This window comes from Sarcophilus harrisii, chromosome 2, assembly GCF_902635505.1.
Source record: "Sarcophilus harrisii chromosome 2, mSarHar1.11, whole genome shotgun sequence".
NCBI classification, from domain to species: domain Eukaryota; kingdom Metazoa; phylum Chordata; class Mammalia; order Dasyuromorphia; family Dasyuridae; genus Sarcophilus; species Sarcophilus harrisii.
The window spans coordinates 281,673,530-281,688,136 of record NC_045427.1 but is presented as its reverse complement, the minus strand read 5'-3'; the positions used below and the strand labels follow the sequence as shown (position 1 = coordinate 281,688,136).

At 36.0% G+C, this 14,607-nt stretch overlaps 1 protein-coding gene and 1 pseudogene across 2 annotated transcripts in view; one reads left to right on the top strand and one right to left on the bottom strand.

Moving 5' to 3' along the window:
* Positions 1–401: 401 nt before the first annotated feature.
* Positions 402–14,607, bottom strand: part of RIN3 (Ras and Rab interactor 3) — a 160,653-nt gene continuing 146,447 nt past the window's right edge. The window contains exons 9-11 of one of the 2 annotated variants that reach the window (XM_031952300.1): positions 8,535–8,698; positions 2,552–2,880; positions 402–1,141 (exon numbers count right to left, since the gene is read on the bottom strand). In XM_031952300.1, the coding sequence (XP_031808160.1) occupies positions 2,572–2,880; positions 8,535–8,698 (473 nt within the window). In that variant the 3' untranslated portion in view covers positions 402–1,141; positions 2,552–2,571. Of the gene's footprint in view, positions 1,142–1,164; positions 2,881–8,534; positions 8,699–14,607 lie in introns of those variants that run through there. The other variant, XM_031952299.1, reaches the window with a different exon arrangement.
* On the top strand, positions 11,388–13,256 carry LOC111720228 (annotated as a pseudogene).

Here is a 14,607-nt window from a genome sequence, read left to right as displayed (position 1 = left end):
GTTCATTAGAAGGAATCCAGCCTCTCACTGCAATATTCATTCTGTCTCATTACTTGATAGCCAATCAGAGTTGATTGCCACCCTCTGGAATACTCACATTTAGGCTGTGAGCCCACCATTATAAAGGTCTTTGGCACTGAGAGTGCTATGGACTTCTTTTATTAAAGTGCTAGCCTTATTAGTAAAATAACTAATTACCCAAAAATTATATCTCTCAAACTTTTAAATGTGACAGGACAGCTAGATGGTGCAATGGGTAAGAGTACTGAGCCTAGAGTCAAGATGATTCATCAACTCTGGCAAATCACACAAATCTGTTTGCCTCAGTTTCCTCCTCTGTAAATGAGCTGGAGAAGGAAATGGCAAACCACTCTAATATCCTTTTAAAAAAAATCCAAAATGAAGTACAAAGAATTAGACACAACTGTACAACAACATTTAGGATGTAAGGAGCAAAATCTTACTCCTTATATTTTCTATTAATTGCCTTTTATATCCTATAATTTTATTAAGATATATTTCACAGTTGATCACGTGTCCTGATCAACCCCCCACTATATGATATGTGCACAAGTTATTTCTTCTGATAGAATCTAAACTCCTTGAAAGCAGAAACTTTCATTTTTGTCTAGCTCATAGTGATAATTATTGCTTTGAGCTTTAAGACTTGTAAAGCACTTTCAAGTATCTCATTTTATCCTGACAACAACCCTGGAAGGAAATAGTCTTATTTCTATTTTACAGATGAGAAAACTGAGGCAGATAGCAGTGGAGTGATTGACCTAGGACTGCAAAGCTAATAAATGTTAAAAGTTGTATTTGAACTTTCCTTTCTGACTCCAGGTTTACTAGAGGTAGGCATTTAATATAAATTTATTTATCATTTGACTCCTGACTATAAACTCCTAAAATAGTTTATATTCCCTTGAGAGCAGGGACTATTTTAACTTTTGTTTTTTGTAGCTCCAGGGCCTAGCACAGTCCTTAGCACTTAGTGAGTATTTGATTGAGTGATACTATTTCCTACCTGTAGCAGATTTAAAGAAATAGTTTCTTTTCTGTGATTGGGAGGGAGGCCAGCAGATATATGACTTCCTGATTTCCAAAGGTACTAGTTAAGATAAGAGTTCAGTGATTGGATCTTGGAGATGAGAACAATTTAGGATCTCAACCAACCAAGGCTTGTCAGAGAATGTAACAGAAGAGACAATCAAATATAAGCAGCTTTTCTAGTTTTACAACTTGAAACAGAAAACGTAGGGTTTAAAAGCACTAAAGGGGAAGAGGTCTAGTGCTTCCTTTCAATTTTTAACAGTTAACTTGAGAAATCTTGTACCTACATCTCATATTCTCAACATTCAGGCCATAGCACATCAGTTTCAAAATTATGTTTATTGATCTCCCCAAAGTCCTTTACATTTACACAGTGCCCCCCCTATTCATTGAGTCCCTACCTCCCTTGTTAATCTGTGTTCCTGTCAGTTTTCCCTTCAGTTGAGAAGGATAATTGGGGACTCCATTCTTCAACGTGAAAAGGTAAACATTCCTGAGGACAGTGGGATTGAAGGGAATGGAACTTCCCCTTCCCCTGACCCAGAGGTGTCCAGCTGAAGTTCGGTGGCAAAGCCTCCCCTTCTGTCTCCCATGGAAGTCCTGAGCATTCCTGTAGCCTGCTACAGTGTCAGAGGGATTTCTGAAACCTATCCCTTCTCACTGCACAGGACATTTAGAGATTAAAGTGCTAACCCACCCCTGGATAGTCTTTATGAACTTCACATTGGAGCCCTACTTCAAAAGGACTGGTTTATGGAGGCCCCAAGGCAGGGATCCACACCTGGCTAATTGCAATTGCCCTGTTGGTCTTGAAGTAGGACTTGGTTGACTGCAACCATAGAGCCCACAGAGTTGTAGCATCCCTCCTTCCTCCTCTCTCCTTCCCCCAAGGTCAGGTAGTTCTGTTTATTACAATTTTGGGATAATTTCCCCAGTGAGCTTTTCTCTGGAAAAGGTTTTAGGAACCAGGAAGGAGCTCTAGTGGAGAGGGCCTTGGGGTCCAAAACAGGAGACCTGAGTTTGAAAAGTCCCAGCTTTATTTTTCCCTAACTGTGTGATTCCTGATTGGGCAAAACATTTCCCATCTCTGGAGCTCCATTTCTTCATTTTTAAAATAAGGGAGGTTGGACTGGATGCTTTTAATGTACCATGAGAAGCAGTCCATGATTCCAAGCTCTGAAGGCTCTTGTGTATGTGTATGTGCATGCACACTATTGCCCTGGTCAACAATGATTTTCTTCTAATAGAAGGAGGGAGGATTTTGGGATAAATACTGCATATTAGTGAGATCCAAGTGTGAAGCCTGAATCCCACATTGTAAACACCACGAGCACACCTCTGCTTTCATGGGTGAGAGGCTTGATTGAGTGATACTATTTCCTACCTGTAGCAGATTTAAAGAAATAGTTTCTTTTCTGTGATTGGGAGGGAGGCCAGCAGATATATGACTTCCTGATTTCCAAAGGTACTAGTTAAGATAAGAGTTCAGTGATTGGATCTTGGAGATGAGAACAATTTTTAGAGAAAATTTGGCTCCTTCACAATGGGTGGCTGGCTCTCTCCTCTGTCCATTGCTTTATAAATAAAATGGAAATCCCTCTTGGGTTCACTCTTTAGTAGGTAGGCCTTGATGTGATGGGGAAGGGAATCATCTGCCAGCTGGAAGCACTTGCCATCCACCAGGACAAAGAGTCTGTGGTCTTGGGGCTGGGCCACCTCGAATTTCTCCGCACATTGGGCTCTCAACTGCTCAGCCAAAGTGTCCGACTTGGATGCCAGAGTCCGGGCTTGGTTGTCCGGCTCCAGGAAGGAGATGCAGATGAAGTCCTGAAAAAAAAAAAAAAAAAAAAAAAAGGTTCATGGTTAATGTCTTAGCTGGTGTGGGAGGAAAGGAGAAAAAACAAATGACTTATTTTTACAATGCTTTAAAATTTGCAAAGTGATATTTTTATGTTATCTCATTTGATCCTTACAACAACTCTCAAGGCAGTTGCTATTGTAATCCCATTTTACATTTGAGGTAGCTGAGTCAGACAGAGATGAAGTGACATGTTTAAGGTCACTCAGCTAGCAAGCCTCTAAGCCTAAGGCAAGATTTAAACTCAGTCTCAAATTTAATACTATGAACTGACCCCATCTAGTGGTCAAGAAAAGATATTTGTTTTGTTCCTGTGCTTACACAGGGACATTCTATCTTCTGGACTCAGGGAATTTGATAGGAGCCATGGCCTGATCTGCTGCTCCATAAATCCCAGGATCAGGTTCCTGGAGGAATGTCCAGGAGTGGTCCTGTGTGATGTCTCCATGTCACCATGTTCAGGGTTTCTAGAATTCAGCTAGCTGTGATCTTTGGGCAATCTTGTCTATGCTACCCCTTGCAGTCCACAGTGTGGACAGCTTAAGATGCTTAAAATAATGTTTTTAAATGCACATGATAAAATGCATAGTGTTGACAAAATTGTGAACCGATTCAACTATTCCAGAGAGAAATTTGGAACTATGCTCAAAGGATAATCAAACTGCATACCTTGTGATTTAGCAATACCAGCACTAGGTTTGTATCCAAAAGAAATCATAAAAAAGGGAAAAGGACCTACATATTCAAAAATACTTATAGTAGTTTTTTTTTGCTGTGGCAAAAAAAAAATCTTGGAAATTGAGGGGATGCCTATCAACTGGAGAATGGCTGAACAAGCTGTGATATATGGATGTAATAGAATATTATTATGCAGCAAGAAATGATGAGCAGGTGGATTTGAGAAAAAAAACCATAAAGAGTTGTATGAACTGATGCAAAATGAAATGAGCAGAACCAGGGAAACATTGTACACAGTAACACCAATATTGTGTGATGATCAAGTATAGATGACAACGATTCAAGAGAATTACAAAGGACTCATGATGTAAAATGCTATCCACATCCAGAAAAAAAAAGTATGGGGTCTGAACAAAGTAGTATTTTCATTTTCTTTATTTTTTTCTTTTCCTTTTTTTGTCTATCTCTCCTTTCACAACTGTCATTAATATGGAAATATATTTTACATGATTGTACAAATATAACCTATATCAAATTGTTTACCATTTTTAAAAGGGGGAATGAAGGAAGGGAGAAAATTTGGAACTCAAAATTTTGTAAAAATGAATACTAAAAATTGTCTTTCCATATAACTGGAAAAACATTATTTAAAAAGATAAAATGCATAGGATTATAAAAGAAACCAACTATACTGAAATGTAATTATAAAAAAAGGGTCATGGACTGAAGGTTAAGAGCTACTCTGCCTCAGATAAGAGAACAATTGATTCAAGCCTTTCAATTTACAGAAAAGGAAATAATCTCAGAAAAATTAAGTGACTTACATAAGATCATCTCAAGCAGCAGAGCTTAGATTTTGGTAAAAAAAAATTTTTTTACTTTCAAAGTTTTTGGCAATTTTTCCCCCTGGGATTAAAAAGAGATTTTGGTCTTTTCTTTTCTTTTTTTAATTTAGAACAAGCAGCAGAGCTACACTTTCCTATATTTATATTCTCTTTATATATTTTTTAAGGCACTGATAATCTGAGCCCTAGATTCAAGAATTAGGAAACTGACTTCCAGTTCCATTTGTGTCACATTCAGGAAAACATCTCCCTTTCTAAAGACTAAGAAAGAAGCACTTTCTAAGTGCTTCTATTTCTTCTGTAAAATGTCAGGGTTGGATTTGATGATCTCTAAAGCCCCTTCTACCTCAAACATTCTAAAACCTAAATTATTCTCTCTCGAATGCCCATTCATTAAGCATCTTTTGCTTGAAAAGCATGAAATGTGGGGAGTTTGGAGAGGCTTGTAAATAGGTAAGGCATATATTATTATATTCTCATTCTTTAGATGAAGATCTTGAAGGCCTACAGAAATAACTTGCTTAGTGTCATATCCACCATTAATGGTAGTGGTACTACCTAGCTTTTGTTTAGGATGCTTACTACTGGATGCTCCAAGTAGGGATTCATTCACTTGGAACTGTGGGGAATACATGGAGCATCAATGGGCAAGATCCCCATGGACCACTGGTCAAATACTCAAACACCTCCGAAGATGTGATACTCTTCTAGATCATGAAGCAGCCTCTTAATATAGGTTTTTAAAGTGATGATTGGGTAAAAACATTTCCTTGGTAGAGTGATAAATCTTTATACCCCCTAGTGGACAATGGTCATAACTAGCTTTCTGTGTATCTGAAGGTAATTTTTAAAAGATCCTACTCAGTTCTTGACTTGCTCAGTTCCTTTAGTGATATGATAGAGAACTACCTACAGGAGCTTCTTCTCGTGACCAAATTAGAAACCCTTCTCTTTAGCTTTCACTCACTTATTCACTTCATGAACTTATCTACTTCCTTCCTGATTCATTTGTTGGTTTACTGAAAAAGACATTGTCTTGGATTGAGAAGTGGAACAGAGAAGTAGAATGCAAGTTCCCTGGAGCGATAGGAATTTTAAGAATAATTGATGAAGATAAAGGATATCAACATGAAATACTCAATGATCCAAACATAGCACTTTCTTCCTTATAAATTTGGTTTGTATAAAACCTGTATGTGATCTATCACTGGCATTATTTTTCAGAGAATGAACTCAGTTTATTTTTTCTTTCCTTTTTAGAGTGGTGATCTAGAGTCACTGATGATCTTATATTTCATACCTTAAATTGAGTTAAGGTGGGAAAGTTGTGGTAAAAAGACCCTTTCTTCTCTAATTTTCCTGATCACTAACCACTGCTGGGCCATTAGGCCTTCTAGTGAGTCACATGAAAGGAAGTTTTATTAGGGATTGAAAGGATGAAGTAGAGGATAAAATATTTAAATTCATCTGAGAAAAGAAAAATAGAAAAGGACAGAGCAAGCCTTACGCAAAAAAAATTTTTTTTAAATTGTCTCAATTTCTCCAAGTTCCCTTTTCTTTTTTAAATTCTCTTTTATTCTGAATTATTGAACACTAAAAACAATCCATATACAAAATAAGATGGGAAAAGACCATCTTGTGTGAAACCACAAATCTTTTATTTTAAATTTTAAATATTTTGTTGTTGAGTCATTTTTCAGTTGTGTCTGACTCTTTGTGACCCCATTTGGAGTGTTCATAGCAAAAATAATGAAGCGGTTTGCCGTTTCCTTCTCTAGCTTATTTTACAGATAAGGAACTGAGGCAAATAGGGTTAAGTGACTTGCCCAGGGGTCATCTAGCTATTAAGAGTCTGAGACTAGATTTGAATTTGGGAGAATGTATCTTCTAGACTCTGGGCCTGGCACTCTATGCACTCAGCTACTCCAATTTTTAAAATATATCTGTGTGTGTTTGTGTATAATATGTGTGTGTATTTATTTGTATATGTATATATGCCTGTATAAATTGAGCATGTTACTTTCAAAGCTGTGTGAACATTTTAGGGTGACCCCGCTCATGAAGGAGAAAACTACCCAGAGAGGTCCAGATGGAGATGACTTCCCCTTGCTTTGATGCTTTGAGGCTGCTGAGTCTTAAGATCAAGTCACGTTCTCAGCAGGAAGGAGCTAAAGACGTAGCCCACCTCCTCATTAAACAGGCACCAATCAAGGTTCAGTTTCATGAATCAAGGGAGTTCTCCATCAAAAAAGGCACATAGCTGATTTAATGTGATTCAGAGGCTCCCTTCATGTCTGGTATCAGAGAGAAATCAATGAGCATCAATTAATTATTAGTTAGTCCAATTAATACATTGATTATTAATTATCTGGGAATTCTGACTCTTGGGTGCTTTCATTCCTAACATATGTGATATCCCAGTTAAAATTTTTATTTTGGAAGACTTCCATCTCATCTGATGAGATAAAACCTAAGAGTAGCGTGGGATTTGGAGTTGGAAGAACTGGTGATGATGACAACTGGGACCACCAAAACAAAAACGTAAAAACTGAGATATAATACAAGATTTTAGAGAAGCAACTATCTTCTTCTTTTTTTTCTGAGACAATTGGGGTTAAATGGTTTGCCTAGGGTCACATTGCTAGGAAGTGTCCTCTTAACTTCAGGGCAACTACCTTCTATGACAAGATATTAGACAAAACTAACCAAATGCTGTCAGTTGGCAACTCTCATCCCAGATCTGGCACCAATTAACTAAGGGATCTTGGGCAAACAACTTCATTACTTTTAAGCCTCATTTTCCTCATCTATAAAATGGGGCCAGTGACACTTACATTACCTAACCTCATAAAGCTCTTTATAAAAATGTATAATATTGAAATGTCAGCTATAGTTATCTTATAAATATTTTATATATGTATAAATATGTAAATATTTTATAACTGTTTCATTGAGTGCTTTTGAAATATAAGCTATAGTTATAGCACTCTCCACTCTTCTTGGTTTTATGTTTTATAGTTATCTATGTATGTGACATCTTCACTAGATGTTAAGCTTCTTAAGATCAGGAAGCAGAGGTTATTTAATCTTAGTATCTTTTCCAGAATCTAGCACATTGTCCTGCATATGGTGCACTTTTAATCATTTTTAAAAATGAAGTATTGAAATGAATAAGATATTTACATTTTTTACTGTGAATGCCCACTATTCTGTTTTGTGTCCTGAATATCTATTGTCAAAAGCTCATATCTGGTTGGAGAATTAAAGACCATGACCATGGAGAAGGGATTGTTGCCATCAGGGAGCAGTTGGATAGGTTGTTTGGAGTCAGCTGGGGCCTTCTTGGAGACTCTGATATTACCCCATTTTGGTAACTGCCCACTTTTAGGGGGCAGGTTGGGCGTAGTCCAACGATCATGGGAATTGGAGAGCTGGATTCAAATCTTAGCTTCACTATTTAATTGAAATTAGTGTTATAACATAGTTAGTAACTGACAGGGATAAGAATTGAAATTTGGTTTCCTCAGAGCTGTACTGATCTGCCACAAAGTAGTCTCATACCTGCTTCCCTCATTCTTTTTCCTGTCAACTTACTCAACACTATAGTCAGAGTTTTAAGGGTCAGTTTAAGGAATATCAATTCAGAAATCTGAGATTTCCCTAATTTTATATGTTCTCTCTGAGTGAGTAAAGAAACTGACAAACTCAGTCAACTATTGACATAATTTACTGCATTCATATCCCTATAGTTTTTTTTTTGCCCTGTCTCCCTGATTGTGCTAACACTCTGGGGTATGTATAAGTGCATTATGAGCAATATTTTCCCTTCTACTTCTCAAGCCCAAATATAACTCTCTTAGATAGGCATGACTACTAGGGCAAATATTTTGGATATCTACTCGTTTTTCTGCCTTTATAAAGCTTAGCTGTGACAAAATTGAAGTGTGGGGCCTTGCACTGGCCCCTTATAGTTGCCCTGTGGGTCAGGAGCTAGTGTTCTAAATAGGAAATCTTTCTTGAATCAAATAAAAGACAAGTCCCATCATAGCTGGGGGGAATGTCTGAACTGTCAAATGTAGCCACCTTGTCAGACCACTCACCTGCACGGATGAACGAGAGGCTCGGGCCTTGTTAAGGGTCCGGCGACGTTCCCAGCGGTGGATGGAATCCTGTACCTCCACACTCAGCTGCCTTGTAACAGTGATCTTGTCATAGTTCTTGATGTGTTCCAGGGCCCCATAGGTCGTGGTGAGATAGTAGGAACCTACCAGAACAAGAGGAACCCATTAATAAACAGATAGGGTAGGATTTGGGGGTGGTTATATAGGCGAGAAGGAACAAGGACATATTTCCTGGAACTCAATGCACAGATTTAAGACCTATCTCTCCATGAATATTAGCATGAATTTTTGAATATATAGGTTGAGGGAACCGAAGAGGATTACTTTCATCTTTGAAGACCATGGAAAGAATCAAGAAGCCTGGACTCAAGCGCCTTGACTCTGCTACTGTCTTGAGCAAATCACTTCAATGCTTTGAAGTTCCTTCAGCTATAAAATAGGGGAAAATGGTCCTTGACCTGTCTACCCTATAGAACTATGGTAAGGATCAAATAGATTCAATTTAATTCAATTCAATAAATATTAAGTACCTGCTATATACAGAGCACTGAGCTAGATGTGGGTATAAACACAGAAAATTTAATGTACAATCTTATATCATAAATGCCTTAGAGTTACAAAACAAATTGATACATCAGATTTTAAGGGAAAAGGACATTACAGATAGGAATTCATGGAAAATTTTTTCGAGGAAGTGGAATTTGATCTAACCTTGAAAATTTAGGTAGACATTAATTAAGGGGGCTGGCTAAACAAATTGTGGAAATCAATCAATTATTATAATCACTACACTGACAATTCCTTCTCTAAAGGAATTTATATTTTATTGGGAAGATACATGTACATATGTAAGAATATGTAAAATATATATGTGTATACATACATATACAATATACTTAAAATAGGTACTTGGTTGACATAGCATTGGATATAATTTGAGTTAATTTAGTTAGTATTATAATTATTATTATAGTGGAATGTCCAATTGTCCAAACTTCCAAACATGAGCAAATGATGACTCTCCAAATGTTTAATTTGTTTTTATTTCTCCAAATAGTGTTTTGTAGTTGTGTTCATATAATTCTTGTGTATCTTGGTATTTGAATTATCAAATATTTTAGATATTTTTTAATAGTTTGAGGAAATTTTATTTTTCTATCTATTCTTTTGTTAGTAATATGTTGAAAGGTTGATAATTTTGTGTACTTGTTTTATAGCTACTTTATTTAAGTTATTAATAATCTTTATAATTCAAGTATATTTTTTGTATATAACAAATTATTGATTTCTGTTAAATCTATTTTGCTACCTTCTTCCATTTTATAGGCAAGTTCATTCCATTCACTATTATGATTATTAATTATGAATTTCTCTTCATAACTTCTGTTTTTTTTTCTTTCCCTCCCGTTACCCTTTTTACACAGAATAAAGGGGTGGAGAAAGAGAAGGACTTTGATTTAAAAAAAGAAAAGTAGTATTCTATAACTGAAGGGTTCTGTTTCTACTCCTTTGGGATTCCTCTTTCACCAAGGCTGGATATTGATCTCCTGGTTCTTACATTCTCTTTCTCTCTTTTATTTCCCCTTTTATTAACAGTTCTATGAAGTTGGAAGTTATTTTGTTTGTGACTATTCCCTACAGAATTCTACTTTCCCTCTTATTCCCTTCCCTCACATATATCCAAATCATTGATAGTTTTCCTGTTGAAAGTAATGTATTTTTACACCAAATTCTCTCTCTCTCTCTCTCTCTGTATGTGTGTTCAATCCTCTTTTTTTTTTTTAAAGTGAGCTCATTAGATGCTTCTTTCCTCTATCCTTTCTCTATGTTTATATATTTTTTCCTTTATGTATACCATTCATATAAAATAGTAGTTTCTCCTTCCCTCTTCCTCCTTTTCTACTGCCTCTCCACACCTTCTCTTCTTTTTTTTTTTTTTTTTTCCATATTAAACTTGATTTTGAATGTAGTCTAAAGGTATAGATGCAGATGGGAGGACATTCAAATATGCACAGGGGTGTTCTCTAGCCAGTTCACAAGGGTCTAGAAATATTTTAACTAAATATTTAGTGCAGTATTTGTATCTTAGAAATTGGTAAAGACTACAAATTAGAGCTTGATGTAGTGTTTTGTTGATTGCCTAGACTTAAGAAAGTGATGGGGAAAAATTAATAATGAAATTTAGATTTTAAAAGTATGTCTTAGGTGAGTGAGACCTCAGTCTGAATAGGTTGGGCTGAGCTGGAAGGCCAAGAGACCTGCTCCTTGCTTCCCAGCAGGATTCTGGTGGGGTCAGCTCTGGTCAAGCCCTGTGGGCATGCCCCATCTCATCCCCTAGGATTCTCTTGAAAGTGAGGTTCACCTAGGATGCTGCAGGGGAGTTGAGTCATGTTGCAGTGTGAAGGACCAGTGCTGAGGATATGAAAGATGGCCCCAAAAAAGTATTTGCAAGCAAAAATGACCTGCTTCTTAGGGGAAGACAAAATTCAATTTTGGAAACCTCTCTATACAAATGAGAGCCAAGAAGCTGATTTGATGTTGAAGGGCCTTGCAAAGAAATATTCAGACAAGTTAGAATGCTGTGAAAATGAAAATGAAAATTAAAAAAATTTGAAGAAATATGAGTGTAAAGTAATTGAATGTAGAAAAGGAAACGAAAATTTTAAAACCACAGGTATTGCCACAATTGAGATATTCTTGCTCCAAATTAAGATAAAAGTTTATTGAAAACCAAACCGCATTACCGGCAAAGAACTTAGATCACAAATAGCTGTAACCTTTAGATTTCAAAAAAAAAAAAAAAAAAAAACCTATGCTATAATAGTTACAAATATGAAGCAACTTCAATTAGTAAAAATTCTGGAAAAGCAAGGTATATAAAAGATATGATGCTTGAACTCAAGCAAGCAGAAGATCTTGGAAGAAATCCCCACTCAGGAACTAAATGAAAAGGAAGCTGACAAAAAAAGAAAACAAATAGAGAAAAATATTGGCACAGAGAGCTGAGGCTGTGAATCCTGAAATAACTCCATTGTAGAAATAGCTAATCATACAGATCAATCAAAATATGCGCAGAAGAAGAAAAAAAGTCTTATTTTAGATATAGGATGGTGCAGTGGATAGAGTGCTGGGCTTGTAGTTAGGGAGACTTAACTTCCTGAATTCAAATCCAACCTCAGACACTTACTAGCTGTGGAATCCTGGGCAAGTCACTTAACTCCATCTGTCTCAGTTTCCTTCTCTGTAAAATGAGCTGGAGAAGAAAATGTCAAATCACTTTGCCAAAAAAACAAAAAACAAAAAAAAAACCCAAAACAACTTAAATGGGGTCAGGAAGAGCTGGACACAACTGAAAAATGGCTCAGCAACAAAAATCATGAAAAGAGTAGCACATTTCTAAAAAGGAACGAATATGCAGTAGTACTACACAGTCTGCATGATGCTGATAAATAAAACTGTGAATGATGCGGAGAATTGTTGGATACAGTAGACAATTATGCATTATGTCAGCTAGATATAGTGTGGTATTATTTCCATCGGGGACAGTGAGAATGCTTTGATAATGCAGGGAAAAAAACTAAATATGGCTCCAAAGTGCTTTTAAAACTGCTATGAGAAAAACCACCAAAGACTAATTCATATAAAAGGAAATTGTGTGAGAGAGAAGGTACTTGTTTTAATGAATAAGAAACTATCATAGTGGCAATGGGGAGGAGGCTTCTGAATATTTTAATAAGGCATAGCAACACTATGAAGAACTTTTTATAGATCTTCAAAAAGTTCACAATTTGTTACTTTGGGATTTTTTTCTCGGGAAGCCTGGCTTGGCTTGAGGGCTTGTGATGGGAATGTGGATCATACTGTCACTCATAAGAGAACTAGATAACAAACTCTTTGAAAGGAATGGACTAGTTGGCTCATGCTGCAAAAGAAGCTTTCCCCTTAGCAAGAAGAAACCCAGAGGAAGCACTCAAAATTCTCCTTAGTCTTACTCAGCTGTGGTGGCTACATGATACAGATCCTCAGACTAGCAACCAGTAGTGACATGTTTCTCAAGTCAACATTGATAAGTTAGTATACATGGATTTTGAAGCTGAGACAGTCAAGGCAGCTCTTGGAATATTTAATAGAAATGTTCAGCTGTCTGCTCATAATGGAAAAATTCTTCCCCAGACTTACAAATACTATCTAAAGATTCTTCTTCAACATCATCAACAAAATCCCCCTCAGATTCTGCTGGTACTTCTAATGCCTCAATAGATGAAGATATGGAAAGAGGCAAGCAATATACAATTAGATCATATTCCAATACCCAAAGATTATTCTGACTCAACTCTAGAAGCTAAAACACTGGTTATTGCTGAATACTTATCCTATGGAGAAACTATAAAATCAAGGTAACAGAAGAAATAGATGACATTGAAATAAGTACCTTAATTTTTTGCATTTAAATTCTATCTATTTGGAACTCTAAACTTAAAAAAAAAGTTAGAAAGTTGTTTTACCATGCAATTGGAGACAGAAATAAAATATTATATTAAAAAGCTCTAATTAGTCATTTTTTTCTTTTTAAAAAAAAAGTGTATCTTGAGTAAGTTTTTCCCTGGAGAGCTACAGTACACATGTCTTGTAGTGAAAAGCATACTATAGGTATTCAAAGCCCTGTTTTTGTTTTTAAAGAAAAGCCGAACATGTTTAACCTATATTGAATTATTTGCTGTCTAGAGTAGGAGGACAGCAGGGAGAAGGGAGAATAGTTTGGAACACAAGGTGTTGCAAGGGTGAATGTTGAAAACTATTTTTGCATGTATTTTGAAAAATAAAAAGCTATGATTATAAAAAAGCAAAAATATCTTTTGCTTTTGCTATGTCCAAGATCATAAGAAAAAATTAAAGTTATTCCCTATGGGAAAAAAAAGGAAAAGCTATTCTGTATCTGATTCTAATACTAAGGAAATGGTTGCTAAAGTAGAAATGATAGGAAATTTGGGGAAAAGTTATCGTTTCATCTTAGAATTCATGATTAATGAGAGGAAAGTTGGACTAGTCTGATTAACAGCCAAGAATGGAGGGAATCTAAATTCAAAGTACTTTGGGCAGGTTGGTGGTGCAGTGGATAGAGTACTATTGCTGAAGTCAGGAGGACCTGAGTTCAAATCTGACCTCAGATACTTAACTTCCTGGCTATGTGACCCTGGGCAAGTCACTTAACCCCAATTGCCTCAGCTAGCTAAATAAAAAATTCAAGGTACTCCCAGAGACAATAAACAAGATGACATAGTCGAAAATTTTACAGGGGAAGTCAGACCTACCATTGACAAGAAACATTAAAAAAAAAAAAGAAGGAAAATTCTGAAGATGCAATAAGAAAGAAAATTATTAAGGAAGAAAAGACCATATTCAATTTTAAATAACATATAGAAGATGCCCTTACAGATCATGGAAAATGTGTATAAAAATGAGGCATAATGATCTTATAAGAAAAGTATCAGGATTGTGAAAGCTTGGAAAGAATTTAGGATGAAAATGAACACTTAGGAAAACAAAAGGCTTTCTAAAAATTATATTAGGGAAAAATAGAGGCATATAAAGAATTCGGAACAATGCTTGGGATTGGTAGGGTTATATTAATGGATGATATAGGATAAGAAAAAGTATTCAGCTCTTGTTTTCTTTACCAAAGGAATAATCTTTGTATTGGTAAGACCAGAACAGAAGTATGAGTTAAAATCTGATATAGGTAAAGAGACTGAACACCATATCACAATTAAATAGCGACATTGACAATAGTCAAATTGACATTTGACAATAGTCAAATTGACAAGCAATTATCTTTATAATAAGGTGCTTTAATTACTAATATGGTAGAATTTGATAGCTATAGCCCACATAAACAAAGTATCTTTGGGACAAAGGCTCAATAATGTGATCCTTAGACCAAAATTTTGAGAACCATGTATTAGAGGAACTAAGCATGAGACAACTTAAAGGGATAGTTTTCTTTGGGTAACTGAATATATGTGGAAGAGACACTGACCTTATTCTGCCAGAC